The following is a 21,042-nucleotide window of genomic DNA, read 5'->3' on the forward strand; positions in this document are numbered from 1 at the left end:
TGGATATCCTGAGGTTGGACTCCTAGGAGACCCTGACCCATTGTCTCCTTCCCCAAGGCCGTGGCCACCAGCCTGTGTGCCATTCTTGTATACTGGCTGGTCTTGAGATGGCACAGTGTGGCATTTTCAAGGTCAGTGTATATCAAGACACCAATCTGGGGTCAGTCCTCATGTGGTACATGGTTTCCATCCCATGGATCCCATGTTTGAGTGCATTAGCTGAGGGATACTTGGGGTTGCCAGCACTAAAGATCTTGCATGTGTGGTGTTGGGTGAGAGGGAGGTGGCAGGGAAGCTGGATCAGGCATTGACCATATGTCCCCTGTCTCACAGCTTCCTCATTGTTCTGGTCTGCCTCATCTTCAGTGTCCTGTCCACTATTGAGCAGTATGCCGCTCTGGCCACCGGGACCCTCTTCTGGATGGTATGTAGGCACCCAGGGCCATCAGTAAATGTCATCATTGCAAGTGGAAGAGGTGGAGGAGGGCTGGGTAGGGTAGAATCACCTGCCCCTGGTCTCCACCATCCTGATACTGGGATATCAGACAGGGGATCCCTTGCATCCATGCCTGCCAAGCCCCTGGGCTGTGTGTTGAAGACTCAGAAGAACAGAAAGGGGCCACTTTACATGGGGAACTTCTGACTTTGGCCCAGAGAGAGGACAGGAGGACATGGGTACAGTGGCACTGAGGGGTGGGGACAGTGCCTAGGTCTGGGTGATTCTTGTGTGTGCTATTACTGACTGACTCATAGGCCCTGCTGGTGTCCCAGCCCAGATTTTAACTCAGTCACTGGAGTGAGCCTTTGCATCAGCCCAGGAGACTTTCATGTATCATTTCTGGTAGGACCATCATGGCAGTCCTAGTGGGCACACAACTACCTTGGTACACAGCTTGGATCTCCCTCACTGCAGGCCAGACCTGGGACATCTCACCTGTGTGCCCTGTCCCGTCATAGAGCAACATGTGGAACGTTTGAGGAATGGAATTTTCAAATACCAGGGTCCAGTTACACTCTGTGAGGAGCTTGGGGACTGTCCTGTGTGACTCGTGTACTGTGAGAGGCTTAGAGACTGTCTTTTAGGATTCTATACTCTATGAAGGGCATGGGGACTGTCCTGTGTGTCCTGCTTTACAGAGTGTCTTCAGGGTACCCTGTTGTGTGTGACCCCACATGCTTTGAGGGGCTTAGGTACTGTTGATCTGGTAGATATGAGCCCCTGAAACAAGGCCAGGGATGGATATTGCAACTGAGGCAGACCCTGTTCTGGCAGGGCAATCAAGAGTCTGGAACCAGTTGCCATGAGGGTAGACACCCTGTGTATCATCATTTTCTGGTAGGTCAGACATGGGGCACCAGATGGGTCTATGATGCTTCTGGGAGGCCAGCATGGCTGGGACTGTGGGGACAAGATGGTGACAGGTGGTAAAGTCCAGAAAGGTACAGCCTAGTGTCTTTCTGCTTGGGTGCATTTGTGTTTTTCTCCTGTGATGGGATATTCCCAACCCTTACAGGGAGCAAGGACAGAAATTAGCTGCCCTTCACTTTCTGTATAGTGGCCCTTAGGTGTTTCTCAGTTTTATCTATATACAGCCTCTGTCAGCTGGGCAGCTTGTCCTGCTAAGTCTTGAATCCCAGTGATGGCTGCTCAGCCACACCCATTTTCCATGTGTCAACTTTATCTTTCCTTTATGGCTTCTAGATACTGAGCCACAGGAAATATCCTTTTCCTGGGTTATAGAGGTCTCTGGTTTTGTCCTGAATGTGGTGTCTTCTTCCCCAAGTTTGAGTATTCATGTATGATACTGTCAGTGGCTTTGGGAGTCTACAGGAAAGCGTGAGGCAAGCACTGCTCCATTCCATCCCAGCCACTCATCCCAACAGCCCCCTTTCCATAGGATGTGTGTCTTCACTCTAGAGCAAATCGAACATGAGCCTTGCCTGGTAGTACCTACCCAGCTCTTCCCAGGCCACTGGAGGGTTACTGTACCCTACAGTGAGCTTTGTAGCTATTGCAGGGCCCCCTGGCAAACTTCTTGTTCCCCACTCCCAGCCCAACAGTCAAAGCATCCAACCCAGGGCACACCTGGTACCAAGTATTAACTATGTTGGGGATACCCACATGGCTGTGGTGCCAGCCAGTGGTGTGCCTGCCTCTGGAGAGGGGTGTCACTGTGGTTTAGTCACATGTGGTTTAGGGAGCTGGTAACAGTCACAAGCTGTTATTGGAAGTTGTGGTCACTAGAGGGCGACTTCTCTTCTGAAGTTTTCTGGGACTTTTCAATGTGGGCCTTAGCCTATGATGTCCCTACACTTCACAGAGGTGCCAGTTCTTGTACCTATGGTCACTGGGCTTCAAGTCTGGGTCAGGGCCTCAGGTTTTTCCAGAAGCAACATACAGCCAGTATGCCTATTCCCTAGTTGGTTCCAAGTGGCTGGCAAGATGCTACCAAATCTTAGCTGACATCTCTCTGTGATGTGTTAGCTGACCAGCCTCAGTTTCCTGGGCGACACCCCTTAGTCTCAGAGTATAATCTTTCAAGACCTGTCTGACGGGGCTCTTAGATATGGTTGGGGAATTTCACGTGACCCTTGTATCTCTTTATAGAGCCACGGTGGGTGAGAGGACCCTGGGTTCCTTAGTTTTACCTGTGATGATATCCCCACAGGTTCCTGTCAGAATTGTTCCCTTGCTCACTACAGAAGTGGCTGCCACACAGATGATGTCAAGTCTCTGGCTATGTTATTAGAGGACATACACCTGGTTACTACTGAGAGGAATGGCCCAGGTTCTTTCCCAAAGAACTAGGCTTCTGTAGTCCTTGGTCTGGGACTTGGTCTGGAGAGCCTGGGCCAAAATGGATCCCATGTTGGGAGGGGCCTGGCTGTCAGAACGTTCTCCTGGGAGGTCTCCCAAGTACATATTTATAAATGCATTTATGTGAGTGTATTCATACCTGCATGTACCCATGTATTCAAATAGACACATTCCTATATACAGCCATGTCTTCAGGCAAGTGTGTTTTGTCTGAGGATGTGTGAGTATGTGAGTGGACATTTACATGTGTAATGTCCTCATTTGGCTTTGTGCTTGGTTTTGTGTATCCTCGTGCACTTGTGTGTGTATACATTGTATTGTGTATCTGTATGTGTAGCTGTGTTCATGCCTAAGTGGAGATAGTACTGTATGTCCATGTGTCAACGCATGTTCACATGTGTGTGGGCCTGTGAATGCATCTACTCCATTTCTCATCTGGTAACTTGGGGTAGTTAACCCTACCCCAGTAACTTTTGGCTTAGGCTCCCATTTCTGGTGGCCTCTGCTGCCTCCCTCAGGCCAGGCTCTTTCTGGGGCCTGTTTGCCATCTGGTGGCTACTTTTGGAATTGTGAACATAGATCCATCAACCCTAAAGCAAAGGCGGGTGTGGGTAGGACCTTGTGTTCACCCCCCCTCCCTTTCCCTCAGTGTGAACGGGTCCCTACTCCCAAGGCGGCCCCTCCCCAGTCTGTTCTGCTTCCCAGAAGTGGCTCTTTGTCCACCACTGTGAGGGCAGTGACCTCATTACCTCTTTTGTCCCCTTCTCATTCCCTGGACCCTCCCTGCCCCACAACAGCTAAGAAGAGATTTTATAGAACAAAAACCTGAGTGTCCCAGATGCTCCTTGGGTGGTTTGGGAAAATTTTCAACTTCTCCTTCATGGTCCCCAGAGTGTTACACATTTTAGAACCCCCCCCCATCTCCAAATCTCCCCTCCCTCCCCATCTCTCACACTCAACTGCCTCAGGACCTTTGCACAAGCACTTTGCCCAGCAGAGTTGCTTTTCTATTATTAGGACTGACCTCTGGTCAACTCTGCACACTCCCTTCTGCAACGCCCTCCTGCTCTTTTCTGGGTAATCTGGATGTGATGATGGGGTTCTCTGAGTAAGCTCACATCTCTTTTACTCTTTTCCACAGTGCCAAGGGAGGCTCAACACCCCAGGTGCTCAGAGTGTATATGTGGAGTAGGATACACAACCCCCTTCTTTTTAAGTCTTGTTCCTATAAGGGATACAAGGATACCCCTGAACCTCAGTTTCTTCATCTGTAAAGTATAGGAATTAGAGTTGGCTTTAGTCTTAACCTCCCCACTTGGCTTTACCACATTATTTTTAAGTCTCTCCTCTCCTCTCCTCTCCTCTCCTCTCCTCTCCTCTCCTCTCCTCTCCTCTCCTCTCCTCTCCTCTCCTCTCCTCTCCTCTCCTCTTCCCTTCTCTCTCTGTGTCTCGCCCTCTCCTTCCCTCCCTCCCTCCTCCTCTCTCTGTGTACAGTGCCCACAGAATTCAGAAGATGGTGAGGCAGATCCCTGGGGATGGAGTTATAGACAATTGTGAACTCCTCAACATGCGTGCCCAACCAACCTTAGAACCTCTGCCAGAGTAGCAAGGGCTCTTAACTGTTGAGCCATTGTCTGTCTCCCACTTTGCCACATGCTTAAGCTGTGTCCTCACATGCTAGCCTTTAGAGGCCATACCTTCCAGGATTTGAGCTGGCTGTGTCTAGTGGCCTACTTCAGAGTCATGACCACAGATGGTGTTGGGGATAGTAGGTGTGAGACAGGCGTGTGCCCAGCCTGGACATATGGACCAGTAAAGAAGTGTGTGACTCAAAGAGCCTTGTATATGGGATGATGATACCTTCCTAGAGGACACGATTCTTGGTAAAAGGGTTAGGTAAGGAGTTGTGTGCTGCTGCAGATGGTCTATCAACTGCTCATAGCCTCCAAAGGGTGGTTGTGTCCTAGGCCCAGGCAGATATCAGGGCTATGGATTTCAGGCCTCTGGGGATGAGAATCGTTGTTGGCGCCTCAGGCTAGGGGACACAGTGTAGACTGCAACTGCCACGTGCTGTAGAGGGGAGTTGGGTAAAAAGCAAAGATGTTTATTTCAGCCTTGAGGCTAAGGACAGGGCAGCCTCTGGAGGGCTGTGGAGACACCAGGTGGCGCTCTTGTTACGCACATTCCGGCAGCCCTTGGGCCCGGGCCCAGAGTGCTGAGCGCGGGAGCCCAAACCACAGCCCGCGGTGCCCCACGGGGGCCCAGGGCAAGGGAGCTCTGTGAGGGATTCTGGGAGCACATTGGTAAATGGTGGAGAAGAAGTCACGCGAGGCTGTGTTCCCCAACCCCAGCGCCGATACTCCTGCCTCAGCGCCTGGCTTTCGTGGTGCCAGAGCCCTGTTATCTCAGCCAGGGCCAAGGAAGCCAGGCGGCCTCCGAGGGATTAAGCATTCTGCTGAGCCAGGCATATTCTGTGGGTCTGAAAAGCCGTTCTTGGAGAAATCTGGGCCCTGCCAGGCCAGGGTCTGGCTAGAACTTTGATCAGGGGTGTTGTAGGTGTGCTTGGCCTTGAAACTTGTTTGTGGCCCCAAGGAGGACATCCCCCCAGCCCCAGTCTGGCCTCTGAATCTAGAGCAAGCTGCACGTCCATCTGTAGACGTGGCGCACATGTGTGTGCATGCCGTGTACGTGCAAGTCTGCTGGATGTGCATGCACGCCGCCAAACCCACCCACCCCTCCTTGCAATAGGAGACCCTGGCCAGGCCCAGGTGCAGGGCTGTTTTTTGTCTCTCAAACCCCAGCTTGTTTTCAAATCCCACACAAAGACAGCTGCATTGAAAAAGTACTAGCACAAACTCCAGCTCCATGAGCCCCATGGCCCGCATACCAGGGAACTGTCCCGCCATGCCTGCGGTTAAAACCCGTGAGCCGCGCGGCCGGAGGCCTGGGGGATGAGGTCATCTCTCCAGTTTCCTCCCTTACTGTGAGGCTCCCTGGCCCCGCAGGGGCGACCCACCTCCCTGCAGCTGGACCCTTCCTGGCCCGCCCTTGCTTTCTGTAACTCTCTTGGCAGGCCTCAGTTTCCCAGGGGCAAAATGAGATCCGGTGGGCTGCTCTCTGAGCCCTTAAAACAGCCCTTGCTGGGTCCCACTTTCAAGTGGAACAGGGTCAGCTCCCCGGGTCCCAGACCCTCGTTCACACTCAGCAGGGCCTCCCATGTTCTTGCATTCATTTTCACACCCTTTCCTGCTAGTGGAGACTTTATTAGCGTTAAATTCAGCGCCTAGCTTCATGTCTCGGTGCTGTGTCTAGTCTTTGGTTTAACTTGTTTTCACTGTTTATCTGTTGTAGAGCTTGCTCTTAGCTCTTGATCTTCCGTTGCTGGGAGTCGCAGCGGGTGTCCTGTTTTTTCCGCTGAAACGAGACACGCCTCAGGGTGTACCTAGTGCACCGTTGGTGCTTGTACTACATTTGGCCATGTGTCTGGTGTCCTATCTGGGATCTCTTGTGGTAGCATTAATACCACACCTGTCAGTTGCACTTGTGATAGTATGCTCACTCTGCCTCTGTCCCTGAAGACTAGTTTACAGCCGACCGAAGAAGGCTTCTGCAGTTTGCTGCTGTACAAGGTCAGGAGACCAGCAGGCGGCTTGAGTTTTCCACTGCCAAGCCTAAGGTCTTGACTTCCTGTGGGGCCCTAGCTCCCTGCTTGGAGAGCTCTAGTTCTCAGGGCTCTTTAGAGATGCCATCCAGCTAACCAGGTACCCAGTAGTGTTACCAGCTCTCTCCTGGGCTCCTGGGCCCTCTGAGGAGACATTGTGTTCCTATGTCCTCAGTAGACAAGGTTCCTATTGTCCCAGCTGACACTTTTCCACTTTAAAAGATAACCGCCACAAGATGCCCACCTTTTTCTGACTGAGTTGTTTTCTCCTACATTCATTGAGGCAGAGAGTATCCATGAAGCTCCAACTGTGTTTCAGGTTGTGTGCTAATGGGACACTTCAAGTTCATACCCAGAACTCACACCTCTGGGACCTGTGGACATGGAGGCCACATGCCATCTGTGTGTAGCCCCTGGAGGGCTGTTGGGGATAATGGAACAGACATGGGCTCAGCTCTGTTTGCAGTCCCTGGGGCATCCAGAGGCTCAGAAAGTTTGGGGGTACTCTCCAGGACTGCTGGTGCCCCTCTCCAGGGAGACAGCACTTTGTATACCAGCAACCGCCATTCTGCAAGTTCTTCTGAACAGAATGGGGAGATTGAACAACTTTCTCAAAGGCCATAAAGCACATGCTGTAGGTTTCAAGGGCCACACAGTCTCTATTCTGGTTTGGAAAACAAACAAACAAAACCACAGAGGAGTCCGCAAGCCTGCCGCCCATGTGCTCCCATGCCCTTCCTGGCCCCTAGCAGGGGCCAAGTCTAGGTGGGAGGATGTGCCCTCTAGTCTGGGGGTGGGTGGGCGACATAAGTGAATGGATGGGGCCGAGCTGCTTCTAAGGACCTCAAGGCCTCCGAGCTGTGCAAAAATGTCACACTGGTTGGGCTCAGACATTATATGTCCTGCTAGATTTCTAGAAATGCCTGATATGTTGGGTGCAGCAAAGCCTCTTGCCTCCTAACTGTTCTTTCCATAGAGCTGGATTCTCCTTCCCAGAGTCTTTCACATGCTGTTATGGTGCCCATGAGCTGGGGCAGGAATGGTGGGCGGATCCCAATAACCTCTCCATTTCAGCTGCTAGAGAATGCAGGGTTTGGTGGGAGAACTGAAACCCTGCCTGTCTGCCTGCTAGGGGCCAGGAAGGGCATGGGAGCACATGGGCGGCAGGCTTGCGGACTCCTCTGTGGTTTTGTTTGTTTTCCAAACCAGAATAGAGACTGTGTGGCCCTTGAAACCTACAGCATGTGCTTTATGGCCTTTGAGAAAGTTGTCCAGTCTCCCCATTCTGTTCAGAAGAAGAACTTGCAGAATAGCGGTTGCTGGTATACTTTATTTTATTACTGTTATTGTTATTATTATTATTACTGTTGTTGTTTTGAGACAATGCCTTGTGTAGTTCAGACTGGCTCCAAACTCGAAGAGATGTACCTGCCTCTGCCTCCTGAGTGCTTAGCTTAGAGGCATGTGTCACTACAGCTGGCAACTTTGAATGGCTTTAAACTCCTGATCCTCCTGGTTTCTCATGATGTGTGGGCACTAAAATGGTACTTAAGTTGCTAGTGTGTCCTGACTACATGACTGTGCTGCACTGTCCCATACTGGTCTTTGTGGCTCGGGATGGCTTGTGGCTATTTTGGTTTCACGGTGTCTTTCTTCTGTATTTCCATATCGACACACAAGACAGTTGTTCCTAGTTTATGCCACTTCAGATGACTTTGCCTGGGGCCACTAGGTGGTTTTTCTCTATTCCATCTGTGTCACTTTTTTCTCTCTCTAAATACATCATGTGGGACTTTCCAAAGTCACTGGGACTATGTCCCTGTTCCTTATCTTTAGAAAGCAAGTGTATGTCCCTAGAAGACTCTTTCCCTTGTAACTGTCATGGTTGGCTTTAATGGTCAACTCAACACAACCTAGGATCTCCCGGAAAGAGAGTCCGAGTGAGGGACTGTCTGCACTGGGCTGACCTGTGGGTGTGTCTGTGGGTGATTGTCCTAAGTTAATTGCTGTGGGAAGACACAGCCCACTGTGGATGGCAGGGCCTCCTGGTCTGAATGATAATGGAGAACTGAAGCCGAGCACAAGCGAGTAAGCACGCATGCATTCATTGCTCTCTGTTCTTGATTCTGGCCATGATGTGATCAGCTGTCTCAAGTTCCTACTTGGACTTCCCCACAACAATGGACTGTAACTTGGAATTGTAAGCTAAAATACAACCTTTCTCTTCCTCTCCTAAGTTGCTTTTATTTTTGAAACTAGGATGCATGGGATACATCTGGGAGGGTGGAAATGGCAGGTCAGGCGTTCTCTACCACAGTGGATACAATTTGGGAGCCATGGATCCTAGATCCTCAGGTTTATGGGGTTTAAACTGGCCATCACCCTGCCCGGGAGGCAGCAGCTTCCTTTTACAAGGCCTGCACGCTGTAAGAGCAGGAAGGCCAGCATCCTCAGCTGCCACCAGATTTTCTGAGCCTCCTAGGCCTTGGTGTAGAGGGTCTTGCAGGACATAGCTCTGGTGTCTGCATCCTCTGTGAAATCAGCGCCAAGCTGTGTACAGTGGCAAGAATTATCAAGTAGCATATTTGTTCAGAACCAGATAAAATCCTGAGAAGCCTGGGGCAGAAGGAGAGGACAATAAGACATGGTAAGAACCTTCTGAGAGGACACAACCCATTCCTTGCTGTGTGGCATATGAGGCTCAGCTGGAGGCTCCCAGGCAGGATGGCGAATGCAGGCAGGGCCTGTCTTTGGGTGGCTCTGTGGTTGGAAAGCCATGCCCTGCCTGGATTTGAAGGGCCTGCTCCCTGTTTCTCTTCCTTCGGGGCTCTTCTCCATACCCTTTTCTGGTGACTGAGCCCAAAGGGAAAGAGAAGAGAGTGCTTGGCAGCAGATTCTCGTGGCCTCAAGAAGACCCCTTGGATAGCCAGAGAAAGAGAGGGCTCCCTATGTGCTGCCCTGAGTGCTGACCACTTGTCTCCAGGGCCTTCCCTAACTCAGCTTACACAGCAGATGTGCGAGTTGTGGGTGGAGGGCCTGTCCCCCAGTTGGGTAGTTGCTGAGTCTTAGTGACAAGTCCCAGGCTCTGTATAGGAATCTGGGGAGAAGCCATGTTGCACTAGCTCTCAGCGTTTCCTTGTGGGCGTGTGGTCAGTGTCCACTCTTAGTACTGCATCTTCATCGGGACAGAATCAATGGGAGGGCCCCCCATCAATTCTACAGTTCTGTTTTAGTCCCCAGATCTGCCTTCCTGGGAGCTTACCATCCCAGTGCCACCCAGTTAGGAGATCTGCGAGGGGAGACTGGGAAGCACCAGGATCGATCTCTCTCTCTCTCTCTCTCTCTCTCTCCTCTCCGTGCCTCATGTGCAGTGTGTACATAGTTTCCCGTCCCCTCCCAGGGCCTCCAGGTATCTGGGTGGTCTTATACTCCCCCCTCTTCACCCCCTACTCCCCCTGCCCTTTTCTAACAATTGTGCTGACTCAGCTCCAGGTTGGTAAGTAGTGATAAATCAGCCTGGGTGGCCAAGTGTGGGGCTCCCAGTGGTTCTTTGGGGGTCCTGGTTTAAGACAGGGTTACATGGGGCTACCATGTCAGTAGGAAAGGTCTTTCTGTGGCAGGAGCCTCCTGTCCTTCTAAAGGAGGACAACTGTTTAAGGACCCTAAGGCAGGCAGGTTCCTATTCAGACTCCAGAAACTAGGGGCATGTGTGTTGGGGCAGAGGGGGTGTCCTTAGGCACTCTGTTTTCGGTGATCTGGGTCTAGCTGGGGCACAAGGAGGCCTCTACTCCTGAGAGCAGTGGGTTCCCTTTTCCGTCTTCTCTACCATCCTTCCTTTAGGCCTAGGACAAAAGTCAGACCTGGGGTGGGAGCTGCCTGCTGGGGGGTGGTTCTCCACTCGGGTTTAGTGGGATTAGAGTGTGCCGACCAGAGACAGGTGTTTCCTTTATGTTCTGCCTGAGGCTGGACAGAGCCTCCTCAGTGAGTGCTGCATGCGGTGGGGGTCTCCAGTTCAGAGTAGCTGGGGGGTGGCCGGGTTTTGTTAGGCCCTTGTTTTTACATCTGACCCTGGCCAGCTGGAGCGCCTCGCTTTAAGTGCAGGCTAACAGCTGACATAATATAGTGGGGTGGGCTGAGTAGGCCGCCCTGGCACCCCCTCTACAGTGGGGCATCTGGGGGCTGCTTGGGGGCTGTGTTGGGGGTAAGAGGATGAGCCGCAGGCCCTCATTGCTGAGGGGCACAGCTCGGTGGAGTCCACCAGCTGTCTGCCTGGATGAGCGGGCTGCCTGAGTGGCGCGGGCTGGGGGCCTGAGTGTCCCCCAGGGCATCGCACTCAGACGGGCTCCCATCACGTTCTTGGCCTCCCAGGGTCACTCAGAACGAAAACCAGAGGCCCAGGCTGTGTGCTATTGAAGCATGTCATTGTGTGACTTCGCAGGTGGGAGGGAGGGAGGGGGCTGGGGGCAGCCTCTCAGGGTCGAGAGGCACACTTGAGCACCCAGGCCCCTTGGCCCCTTGCTTTTTTGAGCTGACCGGTGAAGGAAGGCTCCAGCAGCAGCTTCTAGTAGACTGTCTGTCTCCTGGTGACAAGGCTGCATGGCGACTGGGGTCTCTGGGTGGAGCAAGTGGAGTTTTTGGGCTGGGGGCTGGGGGTTGGGGGCCGGGAACTAGGGCTGGGTTACGGCAGCCTCTTCAATAGCTGTGGGAGGTGCTCTGACCCAGAGGCCATCTCAGTGTGTCTGGACTGCTGGGCTTGAGAAATGGAGTATGTCCTCAAGTACCTTCAGGGTCGTGGCAACCAGGGGCCATGCTCTCCTCCCCCATGTGGGTGATGCTTGGGAAAGCAAGCCCTGGCCTCTGGTGTCAAGGCTTTGTGTTCTCTTGGGTATTTATAACACAGACTCTTCTCTGGAGATGTGGCTCAGGGGGCTGAGTGCAGGTGGACCCAGCACTTGTGGTCTGCAAAACAAGCTGGGAACTGTGAGTAGTAACAATGGCTTCCATACTTGCTCAGGAGTGTTAAATAGCAGGTTGGAAGAAAAGGCAGCCTAGTGCAGCTGGGGTGCTGAGTTGTGGTATGCACATTCAGGGGGGCATACACATACACACATACATGCACAGATGTGTGTGGAGGCACACGTGTGCCTGACCTGTGTGCACCTCTCTTCTCTGCACATATGTGTGCATATGACTTCTTTGGAGTCATGCACATATGCAGCTTGAACCCTGTGCTTGGATCTGATCCTGCTGGGAGTGGGACAGCCCCGCCCTTGGGGCCCGTTCCATTTGCACATTGAATTCAGGAACTATCAGCATGAGAAGCATGGATGAGGACTAACTGTCACATGTGGACTAGGAATCCTACTTCTGCAGAGTGAGGGCTGATCAGTGTCTGAGTACTGTGGGGCTCTCTGGAGGCCTGGGGGCTTCTTTCATGTTAAATTTATTTTCTCTTCCTTCCTTCCTTTCTTCCTCACTTCATCCCTCCCCCTCTGTCTTTCATTTCTTAACACGGTTCTATCCTTAGCTCCCTATGAGGCTGAAAATTATCTGGAGCGGATCCCCCTGCCCCCGCCTCATCAGTGCTAGGATTACAGCCCTACTCCACCGCAACCAGTTTATGTACTGTTGGAGATTAAACCCAGGGCTTCCTACAAACTAGGCAGACACACTATCAACTGAGCTACATTCTCAGTCGTTATTTTGCATTCTTTACCACCAGGGCTGTGTCTCTTCCTGCTCACGGATGAGGCTTGATCCCTGCTCATGGCTTAATAGTGACAACAGGCAGTTCCCTGGACAGAGCAATTGCTCCCAAAGCCCAGAGATGAAGCCAGGCCTGACCTTAGACATTTGCACCACCCTTAGACATTTGCACATACCTTCTTCCACACTGTGGCTTGCCTTCTTGTTTATTTAACAATGCGATTTAAAAACAAACAAACAAACAAACAAACAGTGTTTGGGGCTGGGAGTGTGACTCAGTTCTAGAGAACTTGCCTACTGTGTACAAGGCCCCAGATTTCATTCCTAGGACCCCAAGAAGAAGAAAATTTCAATTTTATAAATTCAAATTTATATCTTCCTTTGTTTTAATTCTTACCTTTTAATTCATACTTAAGAATCATCTGTAAGTATGACATAAATATTTTCTTATTGTTGTTCTATAGTTTTAGATTTGTGATACAATGTGAGTGTGTGAGTGTGTGTGCACATGTATACGTGATGGTGTGCTCACCTATTCTGGAGTTTGTGGAGCCAGAGGTGGACAGATGTTAGAACCCTCCTCCCATTGTTCTCTATTTTTTGCATCTCACTGCATGGGGAACTCACTGTTGCAGCTAAACAGTCTGGCTAGAGGACCCCAGGATACACCAGTCTGTGAGCACTGGGGTCACAGTTCACATGCAACCATGCCTGGCTTTTTTACATGAGTGCTGGGGGCCTGAACTTAGCTCCTATGGACCCAGAGTCCTTCCCATGTCCTTGTACTGAATGTGGTTGGCAGTCTGAACATCTTCATATGGAAGCTGAATTGGTCTAGTACCATTTTCTGGAATGAATATTCTTGAATTCCCAAATCTCCTGCCATCCCTTTGAAAGTCCAGTGTACCACAAGAAAGTGAGTCATCCAGACTGTTCTGAGTCACTGACCTGTCGTCCTGAGATGCCAGATTCTGTGCTTACTAGCGTTACGGTAGGGCTGCAAGAACAGCCATTCATGCAGTTCACTTTTATTTTTTTTTAAGTGTTTTGGCTATTTCTGGGTCTTTTGCATGTTCATATAATTTTTAGGGATAGCTTGGTCATTTTTATGAAGAAGCAGAGTGGAGTTTTATTGGGGATACAAACCTGAAAGTCAGTTTGGAGAAAATTAGCATCTTAGTAATACATGAACACATTTTGATCTTTAGTTTCTTTCTTTATTAAAAATTTAAATTTATTATTTTTTTTTTAGTGTGTGTTCATGCACGTGCCCTGGCATGTGTGTGGTGGTCATAGGATAATTTGCCTTGGTGAAAGGTACCTTTACCAGTTGAGCCAGCTCCTTGGCCCTCAATCTTAATTTCTGCCAGAGAGGCCCTACAGGTCTCAGTGTTCAGGTGTCTTGAATGCTTGTTTTCAAGGTGTCTGAGTTGTTCACGTTTATTTTAGATTTATTTTATGTGTATGGGTGCTTTGCTTAAAAGTATGTCTGTGTACCATATACATGCCTGGTGCCTGCAGAGGTCAGAAAAGAGCACTAGGTCTTCTGGAACTGGAGTTAGAGATGCTTGTGAGCCACCATGTAGGTGCTGGATATTGGACCAGGGTCCTCTGGAAAGAGCAGCCAGTGCTCTTAACCGCTGAGCTGTCTCTCCAGCTACAGTTGTTTATGTTTCTGATACACTTGCTGAGCCAAGTTGGTTTTTTTTTTTCTCTTTTCTTGTATTAAGTGAGCTTCACCCTGATGCCATCTGCACCCAACTACTCTCCGTGAGAAGGTTGTAAGTAGAATTTAAATGGCACAATTCTGTTTAGATTCATTTTTAAAAAGAAATATATATTTATTTTATGAATATGAGTGCACCATCCTGAAGGTCACTGCCTGCATGCATCATGCAGGCACACACCTGGACCAGGGGTCTGAAGAAGGCTTTCACTGATTTTGACAGGTTTACATTCTCAATCAGAACCAAATTTGGCTGTGCGGAGGAAATAAGAGACAGGGTGGCACACGTACATAAATCTGTTGTGTAACTGACTGCTTTCTTATATTTACTCAGACGATCACAGGTGGAACAAAGAAAATTCCTGGGTAACCAAAATAATTCTGTAACTGCTTGGATTCCCTTTTTTTTTTTTTTTTTTTTTGACTTGTAGATATAGTTGGAATACCCCAAGGGGACACATATCTGCCAATGGCCAGGCACAGGAAGACATCTTTGGAGTTTGTCAGTACCTTGTGGAAATTTTTTTTTTTAAAGCAGAGTTTGCAGGTATATGGAGGAGGAAGCTGGATACAATAACCCCCTTGAAGGGGGGGGGTCTCATTTTATCACTCTTTGACTCAGTGTGTGTGTGTGTGTGTGTGTGTGTGTGTGTGTGTGTATGAGAGAGAGAGAGAGAGAGAGAGAGTGTTTGCTTCATGCAAAAGTACATTGCACACACATGAGAGGACTGGGCTCTGGAGATGAACATAGGCTGATGGACTTGGGATGTAGACACATGTGTATACATACACAGAAAGAGGGGGAAGGAGAGAGAGAGAAAAGGGAGAGGGGGGAGAGCTGTCCCACCTTATGTGGAGGTGCCACTCTCAACTTGGGGCAAAGTGAGGACACATTTGGAGGGAACAAAGGGGCTCTGTTCCCTGCCCATATCCCAACTCCCATGATCTGTTCTGGCTCAAACACCAGCACTTTGGAGGATGTTCAGTGACAGGGACTAGTTGCTTAGAAAGAACCAGGTGTCCTAATCACAGGGCTGTCTCCAGGCTAGGTGCCAGAGCCCCTCTCCCAAGGAAGGGCTGATTCCAGCAGCCATATTTACTTTGAACCCCTTGGTCTTCCGCATTGCAGTGGCTATCACTGGGCCCTGGCATCTTGTTGGGGTACCATGACCCTGTGGCATCAGATCACAAGGAAGGCAGACTGGTTGGGTGTTGAAATGTCTCCAGGATAGTTGTCCCTGGACTGGGAACTGGTGGGCTATCTCTTGTTGGCTGGCTCTGCTCATCAGTCTGCCATCTTTTCCACTTTTGCCTGCCTTTGAGAACACATTGGAGTCCTGATTTTCCACCTGAAAAGTTGAGATGATATATGATCCTTGGGGGTCACAGAGATAGGATGGAGGCAACATGCCTACCAGTCCAAAGACCTTCCTTAGGACCTGGGATACTTCTAGTAACTATGCCACATGGCTGCCAGGAAGATGGGACTCCATCCCATCACCTGGGGAGAAACAAGAGGCCCTGTGTGCACTACTGCACTCCAGTTGCCTGGGGCCTAATAGGCCTCAGGATGTCTTCTGGGGCGTGGCTGTAAGTAGCTACATCTGCATATGGCGCCATATACCCATGTGACCCTGTGCACCCTACCATGTGGAACCATGTGGGAACATGTGGGATTGGTGGCCTGACAACCAGCATGTGCTCTGCAGAGTTGCGGGGACCCTGGTTTAACCAAGCAGAGCCCTCAGATGTTGACTGGGTGGTGTGGGAACCCACAGATATTAGGGAAGGTAGTGGGCATGCCTGGGAGGGGCAGACCCTAGAAGTGATCCAATAGGAGCCATGGTTCCTGACACCTTCAGCAGTGTCAGAGGAGGGGTCACCCAATATGATCTTGACACCAAGGGTCAGAGGTATCAAGCTGGGACACAGCTTCCAGTGAGGCCAGCTTTACCCTGTACCCTGGCTGCCTCTGGATTTTGACCTCCAAGCAGCTCTGTCCTACTGGAGGGAAGACTTCCTGGCCCAGCTTGACCTCAGCAGGGGAGGAACCACAACACAAAGTTGTAGTTTTTTGCGTTTTCTGGGGTTTCCATTCTTTCTATCACCTACGGGTCTCCATTCTGATGTCACTGGAGGACTAACTGGAAGGACTTAGGAGAGGCTGAAGCAGCAGATAACAGAGACCCAGAACTCTCTCTGTTCATCACTAAGTCCCTTTGGCTGCTTTGCAGCTTGCAGAGTACATAGTGTATGCCCAGCCGTGGACCAGAATGCAAACAGACATGGGGTGGTATTCACCCCCTTCAGTCCTCTGCAACCATGTCCTAAGTGCCAAGCTTAGAGCATAACTGTGCCTGGCTGCCCTTGAGAGTTTGTGACCAGTGCAGAGACCAACAAGGCAAGCCTAGCATAAAAGTCACTTGGCTGTCTCCTCCAAGGAAAATGGCTGAAGGAGTCACATCTGGGCTGGATTTGCACAGACTAAGGGAGGAGGCTAGAGGAAGGTTGGTGGTCATGCTGAGGGACAGCGCACACAGTGCTCTCCAGCTGTGGCAGATGAGTGCCAACCTTATGTGGTTCCTTTCTAAGTCTTCAGTACCTCAGCTTGTCTCTCTTTTTAAGCACTTAAACTTTTAAACAATTTAAAGAATGTTATTTACTTATTATTATTGTGTGTATCTGTCTATGCATACAAATGGGCATGCTTGCCATGACATACACACAAAGGTCAGAGGAAGACTTTGTAGAGTTGGTTTTTGTAGAGTTGGTTTTCTCTTTCCACCTTTCAATGGAATTCAAGGATCCAACTCAGGGTCTCAGGCCTGTTCGACAAACATCTTTACCACTGAACCATCCTGCCGGCTCTTATTTCAACTTTTTAAAAGTAACCAGTGACCCACCCGTCTCCTAGTCTTCTCTTGTGTATTTTCTGTTTTCTTGTCTTAGATTTAGCTTTGCAGGGTTTAAATTGTGTGAAGCAAAACTCTCATGTGAGATGTCTGGTTCAGTGAGTTCTGGCAAATTCCTAGGCCAAGTTGAGTTCCTTCACACGCTCTGTACGCCCTGTACCACAGCCCATCCCTGCACCTGCACCTGGGAACTGTCCTGTCCCCCCTGAGAATGAGACTCTGCAGCATGAAGCCCCGGGTCTGGCTCCCATCACTTTGCAGACTCACTTGAGGCCCGTCTGCTTCTGGTCTGTGTTCTGGTTGATTCTTCTTTCATTTGGAAAGGATAAAATGTACTGCAGCTTGTTTACCCGTCCACAGGCTGATGGACATCTGAGCCGTCTCTGGGGCTTGGTTATTATGATTAAAGCTGCCATAAGCACTGCACACAGGCTCTGGAGTCGTTGCTTGCCTCTGTTGCTAGCTGGTAATTCCCTCCCTGTCCCTGAGTGGAGGCACCACATGCTCAGAAGCTGCCAAGCCCTTTGGCAAGATGGCTGCTCCTGACTTTGCTATCACCATCCTAGGTGCCAGCACAGTAACTGTGGGTTCTCACTAATACTTACTTAGAATTGTCTGCTTTGGGTGCTGGGCAGATGGCTCAGTGGTTAAGAGCACTGGATGTTCTTGCAGAGGACCATGTTTTTTTGTTGGTTGGTTTTAATGACTGTATGTCTCTTTTGTGCTGAGTGAGAAGATGGTGTCCATGACTGTCTTTCATGGGATCTGTGTTGCTCAGATCTTTCCTCCCCTGGGCTCATATTTGACTCTTCTTAGCAGGGTCATTCAGAAAGCAGCTTTTAATTTTGATGAAACCATTTCATCAGGGTGTTTTACACATTACTTTTCCTGTAAGGTTCATGTGTTTTGTGTCCTGTCTAAGACATATTTGCCTAATGTGAGCTTAACAAAGCGTTTCTCCTGTTTTCTGTAGAAACTTTATCGTTTCATGTTTCTTGTTTAGATTTGTAATTCCTTCCAAGTTTAATCTTCCTCAATGGTGACAGGTACGAATCGGGACTAAGTCTTTTTGCATGTGGTTACCCTCATGTCCCTGTGACATTTTTTTCATGAGATGACTTTGGCACCTTTGATGAAAATCAGTTGGCCGTGCACTGGCTCTGATTTCTGGACTCTGTGAACTGTTCTGCCAGCACAGTCTTGATGCTGTGACTTCCACTCTAAGCCTTGAAGTCAGGCTTTGTTAATCCTCCAATTTGGCTCATTTTCAAAGTGTGATGCTCTGCTGGGCCCTTCACAATCTCAGGAAAACCAGAGACGCTAGCCATCGGTTTTTAACAACAATCCCAAACCAAAACCAATACCCAGCATTTTGACTGGCATTGTGGGGGGAAGGGGTAGAGAAACATGGTTTCTTTATGTACATCTGAACTGTACTACACTTCCTCTCGCTACCTGATTAAGTATCTTCAGTGCAGGTCATGGGTGCCATGCAGTCTCCAGGACCCTCGCCTGTTAGGTTGCCTCTTTGTCCTTCATGGCTTTAAGCTCCTGACAGGACATCACTTTCCTCCCCGTATTTTTGGGGTTGTCGGTTGTTAGACTATAGGACAGCAGTTGTTTCTCATGTTGACCTTTCTTATGACCAGGAGAAGGGAATCTGCTACACGCTTGTTTTGTTTGCTTGCTGTAGGTTCTTTAGGCTTCTCTACGGCAATGTCTGCTTGTCCTAAGTAAAACCATTCACACTTTTTCTTTTTGGTCCACATTCCTCTTATTTCTTGGTTTTGCCTCATGGTACCAGCAGGGGACCTTGCTCCAGACATTCAGTTTTGGCAGAGAGGCGTCTTGGGCCTAATAGCAGAGACTGACAAGTGTGAGGTGGCTGGTGATGGTAATTGGGGTGTGTTCTTTGTTTTTTACTAGTCTCCAGGGCCTGGGGACTGTATCAGTTACTGTTGGGCGGTACCCAATGCCTTTCCTGTTGAGATAGTTGAGCCTTTTCCTCTCTTAGACTATCTGTTATGCTCATTGATCTGTAAAGAACAAAACAACCCCCCCCCCATTTGTCACACAAAGCCATGTCCATCACAATGCCTATAAACATACATCCTGCTGGACTACATTGTTGAGATTCTAGGTCAAGTTTACATCTGTGCTCACGTAGGAGAAGCCTAATTGTCCTGCCATGTGCCCTGCTTTGGTGCCTGAAGGTGAGTCATGGCTCCTTCATTCAGGTTTGTATAAATTTATAAAATGTCTTGTATTTCTCCTTTCCACATTGAACAGACCCATGAATTAATTTCATCTGCATTTTTCTTCCTAGCAGGAAAGGTTTTTTTTATATATATATAAATTAGTAAACATTGGACCCATGAGTTTTGAATTTCTTTTTGGGTAAATTTTGGCCATTTGAATCCTCGAATGCATTCAATCCGCAAAGAGCAGGAGCCTCAGCCTGAGTTTGAAGACAAGACCATCTTGGAGCTGGGTGTGGTAGCACACAGCTCTTAGAAGACTGAATCAGGAAGACAGTCATGAGTTTCAGGCCACGCTGGACTATATACCAACTGAGAGGCTAGCCAGGGCTATATATTATAAGACCCTATCTTAAAAACACAAAAAAGTTCATCATGGGAGTGTTTCTAAGCTTAGTGTTGGTGTGTGTGTGTGTGTGTGTGTGTGTGTGTGTGTGTGTGAGAGAGAGAGAGAGAGAGAGAGAGAGAGAGAGAGAGAGAGAGAATGAATGACATCCTCTTCAGAGTCTCACCCCCAGAGCTCTGAGAGGACTCAGGCTTAACTTTGGCATCAGAGCTGGTCCATTCCTATCCCCATGCTCTCTGCTGCCTACCATCCAGGAGTCTTGCAGGCATCTAGTCCAGCACTGTTTGGCAGAACACAGGGGCAGGGGCAGAGATTGGACCTTTCCTGGGCTCTCCAGGAAGCAGCCCCTTCCCCAAGGAATGAAAAGACAAGTGCTCAGACTCCATGGCAGGCCACATTTCGGAATTGTGTAAACATACGCCCTGAAGTAGTATCCTTCCCCTGAAGTTGTTGACTTACCATCTTCTAAAACAGCAAATCCACGCACAATTTCCTCAGTCCCTTAAAAACATTCATGACAGGAAGAAGAAATACTGTTTAAATTCTCCCCTCATTAAGATGTCTAAATTTGCACAGTGACCGTGTCATGGAGCAGTCAACGAGCAATGAATAGGCCAGGTACAAGCACCGTGTCCCCTGTGCTCAGGTGGCCCTGTGGGTCTCAGACCTGCCTGGCTAGGTTCAGTCCCTAGACCTCCACAGAAGGAGTCCGAGTCCAGGCAGTGGCTCAACCAGCTTGCCTAGGTCTACAGCTATGGTGAAGGATGCTCACCCTGAAGGTCTTGGCTTCACTAAACTAGTTCTGTGGGAATTCTTGTTTGGGGTGGTTTTAGAAGTGTGGGCTCCCTATGCATGAGAATGTATACAAGACCCAGCTAAGGCACCCATCTTTGGATGTCTCTCCATGGGGATTGGCAGCCATTTACAGTGCAGTCAGGGTCTAAGAGTAAAACCCCATGTAGCTATGCTAGAGATGGGCATAACTTTCCTGGCAAAAGTAGAGGCCTGCTTTAAATGCATGCAAAGATGACCTCAGTTTCAGATATGAGCAACCTTGGGCTCCTGCCCCCAAATCAGCACAAATGTCAGAGTGGACAACTGGGGTTGATCCTATGTGCAAAAGCCCCTCTGTGTGTTCTCAGGGGTCTATGCACAGGGGGACTGGATATGGGTTAAGAGCTCACCTTCTGTCTGGACAGAGCAGCACACCTGAGGCCTTGCTGCTACCTCAGCCCTGCTAGCCTCTAGTGACTTGAGTTTGTTCTTCAAAGCCCACATTTCACTGTGCTGTGAGAAAGCAGTGGGCTAATATGCCTACAAGGAGAACAATGATCTGGTGTCATTTCTGGCCTGATGGAAGAAACGTCTCTAGGGATCCTGGTCCAGCCTCTGAAATGGTTTTAGTGATAGCTTGCATCTGTTTAGGGGCCACTCTTTCTGGCATGCAAATCAAAGATAAGGGATTAGCAGGTAGGTTCCTTCTATTCCCAGACTGTTCCCTGGAAGATGGCAATCCTTGATGTCCTGTTACAAAAACATTGTAAAATAAAACATCTGCCCTTACACCCACTTGGCTTCCCCTCTCTCATTGTTTTTGGATTTTACTGTCCCCTTG

General features: G+C 49.5%; 1 protein-coding gene across 4 annotated transcripts in view; it reads left to right on the top strand.

Moving 5' to 3' along the window:
- The window catches only part of Kcnq1 (potassium voltage-gated channel subfamily Q member 1), a 319,040-nt gene that overhangs the window by 37,509 nt on the left and 260,489 nt on the right, over positions 1–21,042 (top strand). For all 4 annotated transcript variants that reach the window (XM_076913905.1, XM_076913913.1, XM_034508125.2 and 1 more), the window contains exon 2: positions 334–424. In XM_076913905.1, coding sequence (XP_076770020.1) covers positions 334–424 — 91 coding nt within the window. The remainder of the gene's footprint in view (positions 1–333; positions 425–21,042) is intronic.

Source organism: Arvicanthis niloticus, chromosome 1, assembly GCF_011762505.2.
Source record: "Arvicanthis niloticus isolate mArvNil1 chromosome 1, mArvNil1.pat.X, whole genome shotgun sequence".
In the NCBI taxonomy this organism is placed as follows: domain Eukaryota; kingdom Metazoa; phylum Chordata; class Mammalia; order Rodentia; family Muridae; genus Arvicanthis; species Arvicanthis niloticus.